This window comes from Melanaphis sacchari, unplaced genomic scaffold (assembly GCF_002803265.2).
Source record: "Melanaphis sacchari strain LSU unplaced genomic scaffold, SCAv2.0 Contig51_pilon_pilon, whole genome shotgun sequence".
Taxonomy (NCBI): domain Eukaryota; kingdom Metazoa; phylum Arthropoda; class Insecta; order Hemiptera; family Aphididae; genus Melanaphis; species Melanaphis sacchari.
Genome location: NW_020271353.1, coordinates 1023619 through 1047022, shown reverse-complemented (window position 1 = coordinate 1047022; position 23404 = coordinate 1023619). Strand labels below are relative to the sequence as shown.

At 24.9% G+C, this 23404-nt stretch overlaps 1 protein-coding gene across 1 annotated transcript; it reads right to left on the bottom strand.

Moving 5' to 3' along the window:
• Positions 1–355: 355 nt before the first annotated feature.
• LOC112599494 (fibulin-2-like) lies at positions 356–19138 on the bottom strand. The gene is made up of 9 exons (XM_025346416.1): positions 18919–19138; positions 17627–17792; positions 12828–12921; positions 11062–11242; positions 10080–10277; positions 9271–9393; positions 7573–7713; positions 1600–1818; positions 356–511 (listed from the first exon to the last, which is right to left on the bottom strand). Exons 1-9 carry the CDS (start codon positions 18977–18979, stop codon positions 405–407), a joined length of 1290 nt encoding a protein of 429 aa, XP_025202201.1. The 5' UTR covers positions 18980–19138; the 3' UTR covers positions 356–404.
• Positions 19139–23404: the final 4266 nt, after the last annotated feature.

The following is a 23404-nucleotide window of genomic DNA, read 5'->3' as shown; positions in this document are numbered from 1 at the left end:
TTAACACTTAACAAAGTTAAATTTAACTCCTTCATCATTGTGATGTGTAAATATTGTGTTATTTTTCAGTAAAATTTATACTGGCCATTGCCCATTATTAAATCAAAATCGGTTTTTTAATTAATTTGTGTTGATTTATCAAAACCAATTGGACGTCCATGTCTCGATTTATAAAATCTGTCATTGTATTAATTATACCTTGTTTATAAATCATTATCTTAAATTTATATTTTATTTTCTTAGGGTTAGGACATATGTTATTGTTAATTATAAAATATTTTTATAAAAGAAAAAATCTATAAAAATTAAATATACAAACATTTATATACTTTCAATATATGTACATACAATGCATTCGTATGTATACATAAATTATATATAACATGTATTATTTTATTTTAAATTCATCGCAGAGAATTTTTTGACCTGGGCAAACAGTAGTAACTTCCATTCGTGTTGATACATACTTCATTTGGCATACACCGATTTGCCAATCTGCATTCGTTTATATCTGAGAAACAATGGAATTCAATAACACATTATTGTATAGTTAAAAAAAATAATGAATCATTACAAGTCAATGTGTTGCTACGTCGTAAAATTAAAAGAATTTATGAACTAATAGATAATTTTCGTCTACTAAAAAGTTGACATTTTTGGATCAAAGAAAAAGACACTTTCATTCAAAAAAGGAAATGATTGAATTGCACTTGGGTTTAATCTTATCGATTTCTGTTCAAGTATTTTACACTAATAATGTGCCATACTTAAACATATTTACTTGCTGAATACTGAAAACCATTGCGCTAAGTAATTATGGTATTTAAAAAGAAAACTGAGCTCGAATGTTTTGATGGAATCGCCCAACGTTGTAACCTACAATGTATGAGTGTATCCCGACTTATATATATATATATATATATATATATATATTATAATATGACTGAGTTTCTTACAACCGCTGTTTTAGCCAAACGATAGAAAACAACGCAATAATTAGTGACTAATGTTCACTAAAGATATTTTTTATTTTATATTTTTATGATTGATTTGAATTCGTTCATAATTAAAAATAGGTACTATCTATATTATATTAACAAATATTCCACGAGTATTCATGAGTATTATTCAAGAATCGTATAAAAATCAATAATATCCATGTAATTTTTTAATTCAGTGTAAACAAAAATAAAGTATCTAGATAAATTGAAAAGATGGCTGAATTATTCGTTTAAAATAGATGATTAATATTTAGATTTTTATCTAAATAAGATAATAAATAATATTTGATAATATTTTTATTTATAGATTCATTTTTTTTAGAAAAGTCTTGATACTGATTCGGATCAATCGATAAATATCGTAGTCTATAAGGGGGTTGTTAACCAAAATATGAAATAACTGAGTTTATAACTCATGAAGTCATTTAAGAAAAAAGGTCGTTAACTTTATGTATACATATACAATAAAGATAATTTAAATGCATTATGGTGTAGTTTTTAATGCAATTTGTTCAAATAAAATGTGCGCTTCTCTTTTTCCCACAAAAAAAAAAAAAAATAAAAAAATAAATAATAATATTATAATTATAATTATTACCCATGCACTTATTGTTTTGATCCATTTCATAACCACGAAGACATTTAGCGCTATTTCGATTGATCTGATTCGTATTGTTGTAATTTCTTTGAAGTACACGGCAATTCGGGCCCGCGCAACGTTTCTTATCACACCGAAACGAACCTTGAGTATTTCTGCAGATCCAGTCGGGACCTAAAACACCACAGGTATCCGTCTTCAGTGCACATTCGTCGTCATCTACAAACACAAAACATATTTTGAGCAAAGTTTTATTTATTAATATTATATATTAAACATTGTTACTTATTGATATCGACGTAAAAAATAATAAATCATATTCCATATTTCCAATGCACTGATCTTTATAATCGTGTTTTTTAATATAATTTTTAATTTTCTATAAAAAAAAGTTGAATCGTTTATGGTTAAAATTCACTATTACTCTATCTATAATATTATAATGACTAGGTAAATTAGGCCCGCAATAATAATATTATGATTTAAAAGTGGTAAATTGAGTCCTATACAAAAAAAAAAGTATTAGATAAGTGAATCTTTTTTCTACCTTCGATTATAATATGTACCTACTAAAATTATTATTATATTTATAACTAAGTCATATTATTAACTGTAAAGCACGATAAACTGATCTTAATCAGTTAATTAAATTTTTTATTTAACTATAATAATAAAAATTAATTTTTTATTTTATAATTAATAATTTATACTATTATAAAATATACCTATTATTGATTTGTCTTCTAATAAAGATAATTATATATTAAAAAAATAAATAATTCAAATTTTCTTGCCACTTGATTTACTTACAACTTTTTTTTTTGGAACTCAATTTATCTACTAATACAATTTAGTCTGCACTTTTCTGGCTAAAGATGAGTAAAACTCCACAATGAAGGTACTAAAAGGGTTAATTAGTTCGAAAATATTATTAAAAAATTCAATAATAATAAACATATTAAATACGAAAACGTCGAAAACATTGTGTAAAAACTATACGAAATAAAATTAAAAATCTAGTATTTGTTTAACCCTTTGAGTCCGGCTATGGGAAAAAATGAAAAAAGTAAAAATTTTTTTTGACAGAATTTTTTATTCTGGTCCAATTAAGGTATCCAATTTTTTTCAAAAATTTTTTTTTGACCCTCCCTCCTCTATTTTGACCGGGACTCATATGTCCCGCTAGCGCTCTGTGCATACCGATTTTGAATTCATATTTATAATTGTAAAATATGAAAAACATTTTAATTTTAATATTATAAAATAAAAATGAAGCATCAATAAATAAACCAATAGTTTAGAAAGTGATATTTTATTAAAATAATGTGTACTATGTACTTCAAATATAATTATTTTTTACTTATATCTATTTGGTGGTAATCAACAAAACAATTTTTTTTTTCATTGCAACATAAAAACACACGACAATGACTACAAGTTGAAGTTGGTCTAGACTCCACTCCTCTTATACTACACAGTTCACACCTTCCCCTTTTTGATCCGAAAGCTGGCCAATGAATACCTCTGAAAAATATATAAATCAAAAAATGTATACTATATAATACATAGTATAATATATTATGTTGTAATGTCATACCTATTACCCAATCTCACGTCTTTAACAATGGACATGGCTTTTTTCCTTCGGTTGCTAGGAGTATTCGGGGGAGTTCTTTTTAAGCATATTGACCTTTTGGAAGTTGGGTCACACTCAGACATAAGTCCGAGGGCGATTGAACGTCGAACTTCTAATACATCCATTTGTCCAAAAATTTGACAATACACAACGTATGCATTTACAAAAACTATGTCCAGAAGGCCCCAGAAAATTCGTAACCACCACTTCTTTGATTTTCGATCAACGCAATATAAAGCTCGCAGTCGGTCCGCGTGGTCTACTCCTCCCATGAACGCATTGTAGTCTTTTACCAATGTCGGACACGTAACATTTGATTTTGAGCCATCTTTTGAAGTTCGTTGCACAGTCGTGGTTTCATTACCATGATAGTTTGATGCCAAGTACACAACTTTATTATCTTTCCATTTAAATATGACGATTCCAGAAGTAGAAAATCTATGGTCGAAATCTCCACGCTTAATATCCGAATCTTTTTTTAGATTTTGTGGCATTCCTTTACGATTATTTCGTATAGTACCACAAGCCAATGTTTGTTCATTTTTTAATCTTTCCAAAAGTGTAATTGATGTAAAATAATTATCAAATATTATGATTCTTTGTTGTTTCCAAAAAGGTTTAGTCAACATAAGTACTACTCTTTCACCCAAATTATACTTATCGAACTCTTGTTCCAAAGTTTCATTTTTGCCTTGGTATACTGAATATTTCAAAATGTAACCGTTTTGGTCAGCAATGCACCATAATTTATAACCGCGTTTAATGGGCTTCATGGGATTATATTGTTTAATTGTGCTTCGACCCTTAAATTTTATCATTGATTCGTCAACGCTTAATTCACGAGTTCCATAATATGCTTCGGGAAAAATTGTATTTAGAGTATCAATCATAGGACGTAATTTATATAATTTATCTTTATTATTATTTGGTAAATTCGCATTGTCATTAACGTGAATATTTGACAATATTTCTCGAAATCGATCCCTAGACATGGCTTTGGAAATCGAACGTACATGTAAATCTTCACTAGTATTCCAATATAACTTATATGATGGTAATTTATTGTACCCCATGCAAAAATTTATTCCCAAAAAAGCATACAATTCTTTTTCAGTTAGCTTCAAATTTTTATCATTTTGTGTTGCATAAAGATTACTTTGGAAAATTATATTGTCGACAATAGGGTGAATAAATTTTAGAAAAATATCAGTAGCAGTTTTGCAACCAGCAAACATATTTTCATTATATAATAATTGTTGTACGTCATATTGGGGCAGTTCAGCAGTAATTACATCTTTTTTTTTCCACTGTCGATTTATTTCGATATTAGGTTCTATAATTTCAGGAATAACATCTCTTTCAACCGGTACATTTACAACAATAGGCATTTGAGAAGTTTGGGACCTCAAAGTTCTAGTATCTACTATAGACGAACCTGATGAAGCACTTTGATTTTGATTATTGCTTTCAGGAAAATCAAAAATAATAAAGTCGTCATTGTTAACTATTTCAGTTACTTCAGAAAGCTGTTCATTACGCAAAAAATGTTTATCAAGTTTTTTTACCTCATTTTGAGCTTCTTCGTTAGTCAAGATGTCATCCAAATCATATTCATCTTCAGAATCTTCACCGTCGGGTATATCCATTGCTAGCCATTCCTCAAGATCCGATACTTTTTTAGCACTCATTTTGATTAAAAAAAATTTAATTTACACACAAATTAATAAGACATAATAACATAAACTTGCGAAATAAAAAAAAGAACACCGAACACGAGACGATTACACAACTTTGATAACATGAACTGCGACAACGAGAACGAGCGACAGCAAGAGCGCACGACACACGTACGGACTGACGGCACATTTGAGTCCCGGTTCATAAATCTTAATTATTTTCGTAAATACTGATAATATGACGATCAAACACATTTTATTTCGTTTCTAAGAAGTATTGAAAAATAAACCCACGATTAGCATCGTCCGTAAACAGATTGTATGCGTGAAATATATATACAAAAATACCATTACTAGCAGATAAGAGTACGGTTTGGTTTTCCCAGCTATAATGTAAAATAACAATTCTAAGAATAAGTATATTTCACTTTTTTTTTTTTCAACGTGTATTAGACGGGACTCTGATGTCCCGCCAGGCCAGAATATATCAATAAATAAAGGCATTTATTTTATATTACCGATTAAAGTGCCCGGGACTCAAACGTCCCGATAGTACCGAAAGGGTTAAAGAAATAATTTATTAATAATTACATTAATCACTATAAATTAAACAAAATTGATGAAATAATAATCAGTGAATAAAATTGATATGAAATTCTATCATACAATTTTTTTCAAAGATTCCTAAATAAATTGTTAACGAAGTCTATATGATAACGAAATTGGATTGTAGACAATTTTAAAATCTATAGAACTGTTATGTAATGTAGTACTATTAGAGTGCAATACTTCTTTAGTTATTATTTTAATAGTTATTAAAGTTTAATTATATATGATAGTTATTCGTTGATAAAAAATTAACTTCACTTTTTAAACCATACACATTCATACGATATAAACTACCCTAACTTATTTAAATCATATAGACTATAGAGAAGAAAGAAATCTTAATATGAATTTTAAACGTGTAATCTGTACACTATGTTGTAACCATATTTCGGTTCAAATAATAATAATGATATAATATTTGATGGTAAGTGTATCCATGTGTATTGAGTACTAATATATTTATGAATTTTGATTGTTTTAGATTTTAAATTTGTATGAGCCTAATTATATTTTTATTATTTTCTTTTTAAGAAAATACATTAAAAAATACTTTAGTTTTCCGTATAGTTAGATAATTTTCCAGGTATCTAGAAGCTGTAATGGGTTCTGGACTTATGAACATAATTACTTTGTCGTCAGCATAAATGTCTATATGCATTTTTGCATCATTATTACATATGTAAAAATATGTAATATAAATTTGGATTCATTTTAAGAAGAGTGATTTAAATTGTGAACGTTTCTTAACAAATTTTAATAAAATAAAAATTTGCATTGAAATATAAATCCGTCCCCAGTTAGTAATATTTTATCTTTGGATGTTTCAGGGTGTATATACAAGAACAGGTATTGACATGAAGGAGTTTCAAAATCATAACTTCCCCTAGGTGTATTTTTACGGAAAATATAAAATGTCAATTAAAATAAAAGATATAAATAAAAAATTACTTGGTTGCGGTGTATTAGAATTCAGTCTTGTAAGACCGTGGGAAAAACCGATTTGATTAAATTTTACGAAATAATCATACGTGTTGTTATTATAATAATAATTATAATGTTTGTTAGTATTTTTATTATTGTTGTCATTATCTGGTACCATAGATGAATTACTAGTAAATACAGAATATTATGTATAGTTATATTTTACAGAATAAAATAAAAATCAATTTTCAAACATAAATTATGTTAAAATATTCAACATTTGAAAAATATGCACAGGATTTTTAAATTTGAAATCTTATGCTTCCAATTATACATATATACTTAATTTTTTACAAGGATTCAGCCTTTAAGTAGATATTTAAACAGTTCTACTGCTTTAAAAATTAATGACGTTTACGTAATAATAAAAAAACACACACACACACACACCACACATACGTTTTAAAATCAATGAATTTAACGCATCACTCTGAATTAAAAATAACAGTGAACACTTATTAATATATATATCATTAATTATTCTTTTTTGGACTTAGTATTTAGAATATAACAACTATAGCAACTTGACAATTTTAAATTTGCATTGTATTAATGCGATAATAGTAGGAAATCGTGTTTAATGTAAGATACACTTGAGTTCAATGAGCGTTATTATTATTTATTTTGTATTAATGTCTTTATTCAAAACAATATTTTGATATGAATTTATAATTTCATATAATAATTAAATACAGGTGTATGTTTAATAAATAATAACCATCCCGTTTGGTTTTTCATTAACTGACGGAAAATAGTATCATTCCCTTAAGTAAAAAAGCTTTACTATGGAAATCAAAAATTCATTTTAAGTTTTTCACAGAAATTATACACGACTAACAAGACAGACGGGAAGTAACTGAATAATATTACAACATTCACAACGTAGGTAGTGCGTAATACCATTGGTAGGTTATCTATACCAGGTATTATATTACAACAATCGAAATACGTCTTACTAATTCCAATATTTTGCTTGACGTTGATTGATCCTACTAAGCAATATTCTGCTAACCAACTATTTAATTGACCTTACTCAACTATTACTGTTAATGTAATTAATCAAAATCTGACCTATGCATGTAGCGGATTCCACGTCTAGCGTATACCCTGTTCCGCATCCAGTGAAACGGATACATTGAAATGAACCGGCTGTGTTGTCACATCGCTGAGATTCTTGACATGTGTGTAAGTTCAACTGACATTCGTTTATATCTATAACAGCGCAAATCAAATAATTATGGTATGTTATCTTAATATGAAAAAATATTTTATAATTGTATTGTAGTAACATACTAATACGATTAAATTAATTATTTTATTTTGTATTATATATACATTAATATACAATTGCATGATGTTATTGTACTTAGTAAAATCTGAAGACTATCATAATTTTATTCGAGCTTTTATACTAAAATTTTCTGTTTAAAATATAGGTACAAATCGTGTCAATAAAAGTTAATTGATCTATGACAAAAAAAAAAAATAATAATAATAATATTATTAACATGCTTATTACCAATTATTAAAGATTACAAATGAAATTATATATTTAAATAAAACTATAACTTTGTCAATGTTTATTTACACAAAGTGTACTATTATGATGTCAGGTATTTTTTATTGCAAAATATATTTAATTGACGAAAACATTTTTTTTTTACATTCAACAACGTTTCTATCAATTGCATCTCAAAGATCTTAACTAGCCAACATATAAAAGTTGAGTAATTTAGAACACATAATATAGAAACACATTTTTCTTCACATGAAATAAATCGATTTTTTAGTATCAAATTTATAAATAATTATTAATTTTTTTGAATAATTGTAATTTGAATATACATATATTGCAATTATTTGTATTAAAAATGTATAAAGATTATGATTTATAAACAAATTTTTAATTAGATTTAAATTTAATATAACTTAATTTTTACTTTCAATTTTTATTATAAAGTATTAAATAATAGATATATATTGTGGATCAACCAAATTTTATTATCTTGATCAAATCTAACTTTGTATGATAAATAAATCTTAATATTAATTATTGAGAAACTCTAACTTTACCTACTTTAACTTTCTGTAACACATACTTGTATATAGTACATACATAATTATAACAGTGGCATATTTCGTGGATGGTAAAAAAAAGTTTCAAGAGTCCTCCCTAACAAATACTTATTTTATTATATTATTATATTTTATATATTATTAAACTTAAAAAAAAAAAGTACTTTGGATGAAATTTAAAAAATAAAACTTATTAATTTAAACTTTACGTTAAGCACTTTGTTTTGTTATTTTTTTAAAATATTTCCTATTTTTTCAACATAAACAATAAAAAATTACCAATTATTTTAAAGGAAAAATATTATATTTATATTTACTATTTAAAACTTATAATATTGAATGTAGGTAAATAAAGTAATTTAACTCATGTAAATATACCTATTCCTATTAAATAATCTTTAAAACAAAAGTTTGATTGAGATCTATTTATATCATTTAGTAATGAATTTTAAAATTAATTCCTATTTATATATCCTAAAAAAATAATAACTTATTAAATAATTTAAAAACATTATTTAACTAATTAAATTTAAACGTATATTACAATATGTATATTATTAAAAGGGGTTACGTAGGTAAATTCAAAAATGAATTTGAGAATATCAATGATTGATTTTAATCAAATTATTATAATATCTGGTGAGTGGTGATAGGTAATACTCAAATTTTTTTAAAACAAAGTAAATACATTACCTGTGCACGCATTTGTTACTTTATCCAATTGATAACCACTTTTACAACGACATTTATAGCTTCCCGGTGAATTTATGCAGACTTCATTTATATCACAGGGTCGTTGAGAACATTCATCTATATCTATAAAAACAATTTGTATTAATCGTATAAGTATAATTTAAATAAAAATAGTGAACTATTAAATTCAAATACTTAGTGTCTTATTAAAAAGTAAATTTATCAATGTCATACAGATAGCAATTTTCTTTCAGGTTTTAATTTTTTTTCATACAAATTAGATTGTAAATAAGTGATATGTTTGGGACAATGTTCTCAATTTTACAATATTTTGGTTAAAATCCATTTGAGACTTTTTTAATTATTACGTATCGATACTTTTTAACTGTATTCTAAACTATTGTAGAAAAAACGTATTTAATCGAAATATATAAAACACACAAGATATATTACTTTGCATGATATCATTAGACTTTTTAATTAAATATCGGCGCATATTATGATTTTTTTTTTACAGCGAACACTCACTATTAGTAAATTTACAATCTTATATTTATTATTGATTTCAATATCAATTTATGGTTTTAAATTTGCAGTCTTTTTTTGTACACATATTTATATACATATTTCGTAGTTTCAAACATACTTTTCTAAAACGTTTTAGGTATAAATATGAAATAATTATTTAAATTTATTATTGAGCATTTAAAGTTAATATAAAACGAATAGTGAGCCACTCAACCATTGCAACTACTTTAGATTTCCTATATAGTCTATAATTTTTAGATAAAATTAATTTTAAAAATTACCTTTACATCTTTGTTCATACACATTATAAGCGAATCCAGGTTCACATATTTGTTTTTTATCATACATAATTAATTTTTCAGGAACCATTGACAACATTGATGGTTGTTGGTATGGTTGACATTCAAATCCATTTGGTGTGCTTATACATGTTTCACTGGACGTACAATTGTGTGTTCCATCAGTACAAGGATTTATGTCTGCGTATAAATAAATCGAATAAATACCCAACAAAATTAATAACATAATAATGAAATTATCTAAGTTTTTAAGTATAACAATATATATAAGACATACATATTAGATGTATATTGGAAATTATTTAACATGTTTATTTCAGATGAATGATATTAAAAGTTTCTATAAGTTGAAGATATTTAATCTGGTAGGTACGGAAAAATAAACATGATAAAAAGGTAGTTTTTAATGTTGAATCTGCTGAATGAATAGTTTGACATAGATATTTATGAGATTTCATGTCAATAATTTTAATTATACAGATGCATCTAATTCTTAGTTTATTGATTAATTTGAAAAGATTATGATTGAGTATAATGATATTACAGTTTTCATTTAGAAAATAGCTAGAAATTAATCCAACTATAATATTAACTTAACGTGATTACTTAAACTATATAAACTTTCTTCGAAAAATTATTAATTAAATTTGTGTCAGATGAACCAATGTTTAATATTATCAATAATAATGATTGCTACAGTTAAATTTGTATACGTAGGTACGAAGTATCACTGAAAAGCATATTATATTATAAGTTATCATATGATAAAAAATTAAAAAATATATATTAAAGTTAAAAAATTTGAACTTGAAAATAGCGTTTAGTTTTTAAGTTTGAAACAAGAAAATTTTAATAGGTACTTCGATCTGCAAACATTGATTAAATTATCATTCATTTATTCAGCAATTAATTGTTATTTTAATTTAAAATGAAGTTAAATGAAAAATATACAAATTTAACTGACCAGCAGCTGTCATATAGTATTTTTTAGTTTCGGTCGAAATTGATTTTACTTTTGTAGAAGCTACGCTACAGCATGATTGATACACTTCGCCCCATTGATGATCGTGAAATAATGGCGTTGATTGACATATCGTTTTCGTTGAACCAACAGCAAAACCGATTTTACATATTTCACAGCATATCTATTCATATTAAGTTAAAAAAAAAAAATTACAAACATAGTATAACGTTGTTAAAATAAAGACTTCAATATATTTTAATATCATATATTGAATGTAAAATGCAACACATAGTACTAATTAAAATGCAAGTATAATATACAAATGTCATAATATAAAAATATTATTTGTATGTTAGGTGAATAATACTACACACCTGCAGATTAGACTAACTATAGAATAACTGTACTAATTATTCAGAAAAAAAAATGTAATAAAATAATCAAGAAGTATACAAAAACATAATAGTGTGTATCGTCTAATAAGTCAATAGATGTTTTTAAGGATTTCTTCAAAGTAATAATTAATAAATGAATTAATGGTTTAAAAATGTATTTAATAGTCTGTTTTAACTAATTAGACTCTTCAAGTTTGTTTTTATAGTATTAATTTTCATGTAGAATACACCATACTGATTAGTTTATCTTTATTTAGTTTGATTTTTATTTATGAATTTAATCGAATAATGTTATGTTAACAAATAATATGAAAATAAATAAATAAATAAACATTTTTAAGCAAAATTTGCATAATTTACTAAGCATTGGGTTTTTATAAAAACGATAAACAGATGTAAATATTAAATAATTTTGTGTCAAGATTTTTCAAATAAAATTATTTATCAAATATTTAAATACTATCATATAAGAGTGTCAACAGCGAACGGCTTCTCTCCTTTTAGTAATTATATTTATTACTTATTTATACTCAAACTCATTTTATAATACAAAGTCTATTAATTATATTGTATAACATAAAAAAATATTAGATATAATTTTGACAACGGTCATATGAAATTTAAAATAATAAACATTTAATTTAATAATTTGTATTGAATAATACAGTATAGGTATTATTTTTTTTATAACTATAATTTATAATATTGTAATATACTTATACCAATGCAAGTAATTTATATACTGAAATATTATGAATTATTACAGATTTTCAATAACATTCATAAATCGTAATACATAAAAAGTTATGTTGTTGTGATTAGAATTTATGAATTCATTTAATATATTTAATATTTTTGATATAATACTTAACGCTTATTAAATTATTGAGTTCAATAATAAGTTAACTTGCATACTATTTTAATCTTGAAAATATATTTAGATATAATATTATAATTAATACATATATCACCCGTAGTAAACTATATATATTTTATATTATTGTTTTTTATTTTTTTTTTTATTATACAATCTGTAAATATATTATTTTTACAAATAAGTATAAGTGTTGTACAAGTAGAAATGGTATATAAAAAAATAAATAAATAAAAGGGATTGATGACTTGAGTGAAGAGTCCTCCAGCGATGGAACTTCTTGTAATATTTTATATTTAATTATTTATATTATATTGTATTAAACACGTGTTCTACTCATTAATCGCACAAAGTTATACAAAAGAAAAAAACTCCGTTATAACGTCATATTAATACAAAGTAGTAAAAAGTAATAATAATAGTAATTAATAAGTTGGTACCTTTATTTAAATAATAAAACTAATATTTATTTATAACAGCATAACGTGTATACGTACCATAAAATCAACTTGATTTTTTCCATTTTGTGTTTTTTCGCTACAAACTCCATTTTTTAGCCCAACTTGTTTTCCCTCGTTACATCGTATTTCTCTATAATTTATAATAATAAATTTCTAATTTTAAAATATAATGTATTTAATTTTTGATAAATTTATTGTTGTGTTTGGAATCATGTGGCTTTAGACTCTAAAATATGCGATGTATTATACTAATGTTTATTATTTAATCTGATTTCAAGCATCTAGGGTAATAAAGCTATAATTATTATTACGGATAAGTCTCAATTGTTTACAAAAATAAGCTTTAACCTGCAGCTAAAACACATTATTGTTTCTATTTTTTATTATTATAATTGAAATTTTAATGTAGTATTTATTTTTTGTCGTGTTATTAAAAAAAAAAACGATATTATATAGTGTATTTATGTTGATTGATAAAATTTAGGTGAGCTTAGATACAATTTAATGACTTATATAGGACTCCTAAATTATTTTTGCGTTTTACTTTGAAAGACTATTGTATTTTTAACTTTAAAATTAATTATTTAGCTTAATGTTTGTATGGTCAATAACATTGATGTGATGGACAATTAATAAATCTTCATTAACACCAGTAAATTGAACATTACAAAATTACACATCAAACATCGATAATAAATATTTTAGACGATTAAATAGCGAATTGATTGAAAAAATATTGGTTTTAAAAAATACTTTAGGTGTAGTAGCAATAAAAACCTCAATAGCAGTTTCAGAAAGCCTTATAATAAATCCAAAAATGAATTTTATTTAGATTTTTAATCCAAAAATGTTTGAAATTATTTTTGACAAAGATAAAGTTATAAAATGTGGTAGTGTATAAACGTGGTGAATAATGAATGAAATAGGTAATCTAAATTTACAAAATAACTGAATAATTATAATTGAAACACTAAAAAACACATTTAATAAATTTAATTAAAACTATACTTAAGCTTTTAAATGAACAAAAATATTTTGTATAATACAAATTACATATTAATAAGTATTAAAGTACATATTTTGGCAAGAAATAATCATAGTAAGAAACTTAGTTTGAATTTTAAAATTAACAAGATAGTAAACATTGCAGTAATGGTAATGAAGCTTTATTCCAAGAATCGTTTCTTACTTTTCTTGAGTTCTATTGATATATGCTGGTATCAATTGTTTTTTGTAGCACTTTTTTTTACATAGAATTTATTGTGTTTATAACTATTATAGCATCTAAAAATATTAATATAATATAATATACTAATTACTTAACCTTTATTTTTATTTAAAATTATTTTTGAATGATTACTTATAGAAATTTTATTTTACCTATAATATAATTAAATAAGTTGTGACCTAACCTACTCTGCATCTAATAGTGATTAATATAACTGTAATAATGTACTGGCTAACTGCTGTCACTGATAAAATTGACCAATGCCAAGCAACATTGCTAATATCAGTTATCAAAATATTTGATATTGACAATCATAACATAAAAATTATTGTGGTTTTTTCGATTTCAATGAATGTTACTGAAACATATCTTTTTTTAAAGTTTATAATAATTACTGGCGTAATTAGAATTTATAATGCTTTTAACAAGATAAAACTAATAAGTTCTAATTTTTATGAATTGTTATACACATATATTACTATAATTATATTAAGTTACAACAATAAAAAATAGTCAAAATAATAAATTAAATAGTGATTATTTTTTAATAGAATAATTTAAATATTTTTAATAAGATAGGCCCTTTTTATATTCTTGGGATCATAGTCTTTTGTCCATTGTACCACAAACTTCATACGTTTATGAACGTCATTGTGTATTTTTAAACCACAAATAATATTACACTTATTTATATATATCGAGTAGTTAACGTAAAATATAAATTTACTATATAAACTCTAATTTAAATTTTCAATATTCTCTGAAAATCGACGAACGGCAAAACTATTTAATTAAGGTTTAACTTAAATTTTACGAATACAAAATACATAAACAATGAACATATATAATAATAACGAAGCTATAACACAATGATCCACAATACTGTAATAAATATTCTATATTTTTTTTAATAAACAGTATACAGGGTTAAGTTTTATAGTTATTTTACAAACGAATAAATAGGTTTTAATTTGCTTTTAAAAGTAACGTAAACTTATTAGATAGTTAAAATTATGTAATAAATAAATACACTAATCGATTTTTTTTTGCTAGTATTAATACATAATTTAATATAAATAAATAAATATTTTTTTCTTCTTCACATTCAACAAACTATATTTTTTGATAGTCAACTATTCAAAATTAACACACATTAGTTGTACATTCAGAACTTATAGAATTATACGCCGACAGTATCGAAGGGAATGTAGAATTAGATGAAATCTAGTTTTCAACGATTTAGTCAGTGAATTTGGTTATATTTGAATTGTAATTATTTCCTCTACATACATATCCTCCACTTCTTCTGTAGAAAAAGTGACAAATCAAAAATTAAATACAGCCATTTTCTTATATCAAAATTAGGGTTATTATATACTTTGTTTGTAGTCCATAACTTTTAATATTCTTCCACCAAGCTTGTGATAAGTGAAATCTACATCCTACTAGAAGTATTAATGGCCAAATTTGTTAGCTGCAAATTGTATAGCTTATTAGAAATCGGCAACGACCTAACCTTCACTCAATTCTATTTTCTGATTTAGTGCCTAGATTTTCGAAAATTTAAATCATTGAGAACTAACAAACTAACAACGGTTAAACTTTTTTTTAAGAGCTTGATTAAAATAATCCATATTGTATTGTCAAACAACTCAAACTAATACTAAACAACAAGATATATATGTATTGGCTATCAATAATACGTGTTATCCTATATTATAGTACAGTTTATTGTGTACAATGAAATAATTAAGCTGATAAATATCTGACGTTAATGAAAACTTGTTTTTGTCTATCACTGAAATTTATACTTGTATGATAAAATGAGCTTAATAATAATAATAATGTTTCGAAAAATTCCCGGTACTGTTATAAAATATATTAAAACATTTATAACCAATCAATCAATCATTTAAAACGTTAAAAATTTTAGTGTGTAGACTGTAGACGGAATTAGATTGAACATCAATATTTTTATATCTGAAGGTAAGAAATTTTGAACACAAACGCAATTATAAATTGACCCTAAAATATAAAGAGGAAAATTGGTACACTGACACCAAATAAAAATTTTGTTTTAACCGCATACAATTGGAAAATATAAAAAGTGATAAATATACCATGTCAAGTTAAAATTTTAAAGATATTTTATAATTTATTTATATTATTATCAGTAAATAGTTATACGATGGATTAAACTTGTTATTTCTAAATACATTGTAGAAAAAAAATCGGATTTTTTATAACAAAATTATGTATTTATAAAATAAATTATCAAGTATAGCATATTATAGTATTATTATTACCAACCTATAAATATAAGTCAATAACGTCGTAGGCATCTAATACCTACATTTGAATGGTGTAAATAAGTGCCTACATTGTTTCGTAGAATAAAATATAAATATCATTAAAAGCTTAGTCCAAATATTCTGAAAATAGTATTGAGTACAGGAAATACTAATATTTTAATTCAAAGTTTTTGTGATCAATACATATACAATAAAAGAATTAAAATCGTTTGATTATAAATCGATAATTTACGTGTGAATACCCAATTTTGCCAAAATTTAAACTTACGTTCAATTGCTCTATTTTGTTATACCTTTTATAAGAAAAATGTATACGAAATTTTGTCTTAAATTTTTTAATCTTTAATATGAATCTTAAAAAATTTCGCGATTTTGATGAATTATGATAAAATATTGTCAGTAATATGTATTTTCCATATCTTTTAGTAAATATAACAATTTACGAAAAAATCTTTTATTAAATGTTTAAACATTTTTTTTTTTTTTTTTGTCTTAAAAGTTTTATCAAATTTAAATCAAAATAAAACTAAAAAAAGTCGTAAATTAAAAATTGAAAACTGGATTTTTTATTTTCCTATCAAACTTTTAGATAAATTAGATTCAATTTTCTATCAGAAAAAGCCTTTAAAATAGACCATTAGCTATGAAAAAATAGGAAAACACATAACATTATAAAATCAATTTATTAATTCCACTCAAAATATAAGATTCCAAAATTTAAGAATTTGAATAAATGCATAAAAATCGAATTAGACAACTGCAGGGACGTATTTATAGGGCGATACGCGTGAAACTACGTATTACTCTTAATAGCAGTTTTTATGTATTTTTGTTTATAATATTTTATAACAAATAATATTTTACCTAATTCTATTGGGAAATTTCTCGAACACATTTCAAAATCAATTAACTTTGTATTCGTAATGATTTTTGAAAAACATGCAAATTAATTTCCATCACCATATAATTATTATAATAGAATATAGATTCATTAATATAATGACAACATTTAATAACGAACTAAATAGACTAGAGTTAAATTGTTGAAATATTGTACGAGTACTACCATCTGTTGACTGTAATTGAATGGTTTTATTACACACTTTTATTTTGCGTGGAAATTGTTTTGTCGACAAATTTACACAAAACGTACAACAGTTTTCCAAACAAACATTTTTGCGACAAATTCCGCGAGAATAATAATAGCAATACACCTTATTGTACATTAATTATCTATTAAAGTTTAATAATAAAATAATTCAAAGGAAGAGGTTTTTGCTACAATAACTACATACCTCAACGATTGCAAACAACACGCCCCGACTGTGGTCAGACACATCGTATTGTGTTCGACGTTGACTTCGAACAAAGGAAACGACAGAGTGATATTGCAAGATTTTTTTTCCATGCTCCATGTTTTTCCTGTGTTGCAACAATGATTTAGCGTGCTTTCCAAGTCCCCTGTGTAGTAGAACACATTATCATTATTATTGCTCATTTTCCGTGATTGACAGATGTGGGGTGCACGAATTCAAATGCTATTAAATTATATAACTAAAAATGTATATGGAGCGATCCATATTTTTATTTAGCTAAACACTCATTTTATTTGAAGATCTTTATGTTAAAAAAAAAAAAAAAAAACTTAATTGATATAACGGTTTGATCCATTACTACTTTAAAGTTTTTATATAACACTGTTAAATAAGTACATTATTATAACAAAATAATAAATTGGTTAAATAAATTTTATTTTTCATTTTTATTTTAGTGGCTGTTTTAAGTTACGAACGCAGAGAAAAACAATATTTTATTATCGGAGGAAATGTTGACACTCTAAATAGGCTGTGTATAAAATATATCGAACAAATAGTTTGTTTTTATTAATATAAGTTAAAGTTCAAACAAGCAAAACATTGAATTAAATAATGGTGACAAAGGGTACCTAGTACCTACCCCGCTAAAGTATTTTATACCACTTATGGCACAAATAGCCAAAATTCTCAGGAGTAGCTTTCTAAGTATTTTTCTAAAGTATAATCATAATATTACTGTGCAAACAAATTTAAAAAAATTTCTTATATATAAATTTATATTAAGTATATTTTTGAGGAGGCTTATTAAGATTTTATAGTTCTAAAGCTTAAAAAGAGAGGCTCCAAGGCTAATATTATATACACAGAGTCTGCCATATAAATTTTAAATTTCATTATTAATCAAAAACAATTTGATTAACATACCATAGTCACACAAAATTATTAAAAAATGATTATGTTTACACGATTATGAAATAAAAACTTGATGATTATTTAGTAAAAATGTATTTTATTATAAAAAGAAAATTTATTTAAAATGGATAACTCCGTAGATACATTATATTATAAAATAGATACTTCCAATTGTATTGTATAAATGTATAATGTATGAGCACCATTGTAATAATAATATTATAGACAATAGATATCGTAAAAATTAATATTGGAAACACAATTACGTTTTAAATAATTTCAACATGACGTGATGACGTAAATCTTTGGGTGCCAATAAAGTATAGGTACAGAGTAAAAGTATATCGTAAAATACTTACTGGCCGAAAACGAGTACTCGACGAATAATGTAAAAACCAACCATGTCGTAGTAGTTTTCATTTCGTAACGTTTTAGGAATATTTCACTTTTTTCGAAGCGGTTGACGATCGCCGGTTATTCGATACTGTATTGTTTCGGACGGACGTCCGACGAAAATTGCTATCGGACGCTAAATGTACAGTAAGGACGGTGCGGCGACGCTGTTTCCAATAATAATATAATATAACAGTGCTTCAATGCGATAAATATAAATATGATGCGCGGTAAGACGACATTATATTATATTTATAAATGCGATGCGCAGTGATTCTGAGTATACATATATACGCAATGCGTGATAACGCAGTAAATTATAGTAAATTATATTATTGTTTATCTGCGCGACTATTGCATCGGACTAGAGTCTGTAAAATATATTATTATTATTAATATATGCGACGTATGTTATTTCAGTGTGCTGAATATCTGAATATAAGACGTACGGACGGATGTTGTGAGAAACAAAAAAAAAAAAAAAAATGTATCGATACATTTTTGTGCGTTACTGCAGTTAATGTGATCATTGTAAATATTTTGATTATCAATCAATAACTATTAAAGACGCGTCGTATGCTCCGTTCCACTTATAATCGAATGATCATGACGATTTATTTATTTACTTTTTTTATCAAAAGCCTGCAGGCGTCTAGAAAATATAATAATGTCTTTGAAAATAAAATAGTATTAAACAAATTAAAAATGCCATGTATTTTCTTAGATATTGCCTCGTAGGCATGCGTTAAAACAATCTTCCTGTATACATGCGATAGAGCGATGGATGATATATAATATCGGTGTTCAGTGTTCACCCACAATGCTGCCGCGATTCACGAATATAACCCGGAATGAATAAAATAACACTATATTACCTATTGTATTTTACCGAATTCCGTATTGTTACTATTCAATGCAACACAATGCAGAATATTCTCTTTGTTCTGCATGATAGATACTTTAGTCTAGTGCGCACACACGGTTTACATAACATAGATAAATTGATAATACATATTAGATGTATGCAAAGTTGAGTAAGTTAACTGGTTATTTGTTTGACTCGTTAAGTTTAAAGTAAACATACAACAAAAAATTGCGTTAAAACTTGAGTATTACTTTTAAAATTTCCAAGTTAAATATGAAAAATTAACTCGATTTGGTTTAAAATAAAGAATTTTTTTTTAACTAAATACTTACAACTTATATAGAAATGAGAAAATTTGATAAAAGTGATTACGCAAACACAAAAATGTACAATAAAAATAGTGACGAATAGGAGTAGTGTTATCGACGGAAAAAAATAACACAAATGGAGATGCCACAATATTTGTACGGCTGGTTCAATACTTATAATCTTGGGGTCGCGGATTTGAGCCCCACGTTGAGCGCCTCTTAGTCATACATACGCTGCGTCAGTTGCAATATAGGTATACACTCGAAAACACAATTAATATAAATTTCAAAAACCGTGTTCTCACCTACACACACTAGTACATATACATGTACAAGTATAGTAAAAAACACAGTCAAACACGCGCGCGCGCACGCACACACACACACACACACACACACACACACACAAGAAAAGCAAATGCCTTAAACACGATTTTATTTTAAATACAGACACATTAAACCAGCAAGAGCCAAGCCAGTCCTCGACGTTAAATGAATTCGGATCGACTTTCCAAACAACTTATGCTAATATTCAATCAATATTATACTTTTAATACTTATGGTCAACTAAACATTTTTGATTGACTTACTAATCTTATAGAAATTCGTTGAATATTAATTTAATAACAAAAAAAACTACAAGTTTTTGTCTCAGCTTATTTTATATAAACACTGAAAATAAATATATATACTATGAGTGTGTGTATTTGTGTTTATTTTAAACATTTAAATTATAGTCAATGTTATTCAAATAAACTATTCGTAAAGTTTGTCAATATATATGAGAAATGCCATCAATTGTTAGAATACTACAAATAGAAGTTATAAATTATCTATGTCAATAAGAGACTATGGAACCAATGTTGAGCTGGATTATCACTTATCTGGTACCTAGTATTATCATTAAAAAATTTGAAATGATTGTGTTTAATTAAAGTTTTGATTTCCTATATAGGAATTTAAAATTAAAATAGGTAAATTGTTTTCCTACTGCAATCCAAAAATAATGTATTCAACACTTCGATAGTTTAAAAAAATTTAGTATTTAAAATTTTAAAATATGACAAATAGCTAATGTTAAAATTTATAAATCTATAGATTAATTAAACGTTTTTGTTTTCATATATACAGAATATATTTTTTTATAAATTGTGGAGAATAATATATATTTTTAATTTATCAGCTGGTATAAACCTTCTTCGAATTAAATTATAAAACGGATTTCTACAAGGGGACCGCAATTTTATTATTCCTCAATGTACCTAAATAGTATTATTTCGGTCTAATCACTTGGTTGAATAGTAGGATTTAGAATAAACATATTTGATTTTGAAAACAAAATCTAAAATTGATACATTATCAGTTTTACCATATTTTAAACAAATTTATTTTCAATACTTGTTTGCTTCAATTAAACTAAACTAATGATGGTTGTAAAAACAAAAAACGGATTTTTTTACTATAACAGATTTTGAAATATTAAAAATAGCTATATAATAAACTTTATAATAAATCAAAATTAGCCTAACTCAAATATTATATTTTCCAAGTTTTATAGGGCAATATATCATTAAATTTATATTATATTTTTAGTAGCTTGTAAACGATACTATACGTATGAAAGTGCACCAGTTAAAAATAAATCATGCATTCTACAGACACAAGTGAAACAATTTCCAGTTTAGACTCGCACAATATACAACAATATTATGCTATTCATTTACTGGTTAATTATCACTTATCACACATTGAAAAGTTACTAAAATATCTAATATCAATCTGCCTGTATTTTTCATATCAATAAATAGACCGAAAAAACAAGCACATTATTGTTTTTTCTTAGAAATAAATTAAACTTATTCAATATGGCATAGAAGATATTATATGCCACATTTTATATTTAAACATAGACAGACAACCTAATCTAAACAATTTGAAGCTACAAAATTAAAAATCGGAAGTGCAGTTTTGTAATAGTGTGTATTGTATAAAATATAAATTTATTTATAATATTACGGACACTGAACAGTCACCGTCATTATCAAACGCAGACATCCTTTAAAAACTGATATTAGGTAACGACTAACGGAAATAGTTGTTATTAAATATGTATATAAATATAATTTGCAATATGTTTTATATAATAGTAAATAATATATGCAATGTGTGTTAAGGTCAAAGAATAAAATCGGTCAATGTGAACTTTATACTCAATCCATGTACTAAATAAACGATTGCTAAACTGCCTAGCATAAAAATATCATTTACATTACGTCCAAAAGTTATCTTGGACTAATGCAATGTACATGTTATGAATTTAATTAAACTTTATGAAACTGTTAATGTTATAATTAGTTTAAAATGTTTTTGAAATGAATTTTATCATAACAATAACAACAACAAACTGTGTTAAAATATTTAGATGCCAAAAATACTGTACTTTATAGTCTATCATGTATGGGCTGCGGTTGTAATAAGTAATAATGCGTTGGTGGTAATATAATTAATAACAGATGTGTACCACGCAGATAATTTTCAGTTTCCTATAGTAAAACTGATAAAAATATTAATATTATCATTAAACTGATCAAGTTTAATGAGAATACTGGCTGATATTTAAAACTAAGCAGTATTTTAAATTACGCATTTTATTACAAAAAAATCGCAACATTTTTATTTTCTAAAAAACATTAATTTTGATATTAATATTAAACAATGTGTATTATAAACAATATACAATAAACTAAACTTTACAATATTCAGAAAAACAATTTGATATAAAATCATATTTTTCGAAATTTGTACTGAGAGTGTATGACAATAATCTAAAATTTAAAATAATTTCCTTCCTAAATAAAATAAAATGTTATTTTATCGTAATATTTCTATTTGATTATCGTCTACTTGCTTACTACGAAAATCGTTAAATCATCGACTAAAATCTTTAAATAATACATCATTAATACAAAGGAAGATATTGATTTTTAGTGTAGGTATTTAAATTATTTAAGCAAATTTATTATATAAATAACATATATATAGACTGATTTAATATTAATATCCTACTAATTTGAAATTTTCACCAAATTTAATTACTTTAAAACTTTCCAAGCATAAGAATAATTATTTTGAAAACGTTTTGGCTCTTATGGAGATATTTATAATTGGATAATACATAAAATGTTTGACTTGACTTAGATTTTGTATGATAAATTATTTATGACTAGATTTTAAGCTCGAAAATTCAATACAAACTCCCTCGTAAGTTTTTAATACTAG

Bases quoted from the DNA above. Each gene is read 5' to 3' on its own strand.
- LOC112599494 (XM_025346416.1), bottom strand. From the start codon at position 18,979: ATGAAAACTACTACGACATGGTTGGTTTTTACATTATTCGTCGAGTAC. The intron at 12,922-17,626 runs GTATGTAGTTAT...TATAAATTATAG, and splicing joins TGTTGTTTGCAATCGTTGAG to AGAAATACGATGTAACGAGG. The intron at 10,278-11,061 runs GTCAGTTAAATT...ATTTATACGCAG, and splicing joins ATACTATATGACAGCTGCTG to ACATAAATCCTTGTACTGAT.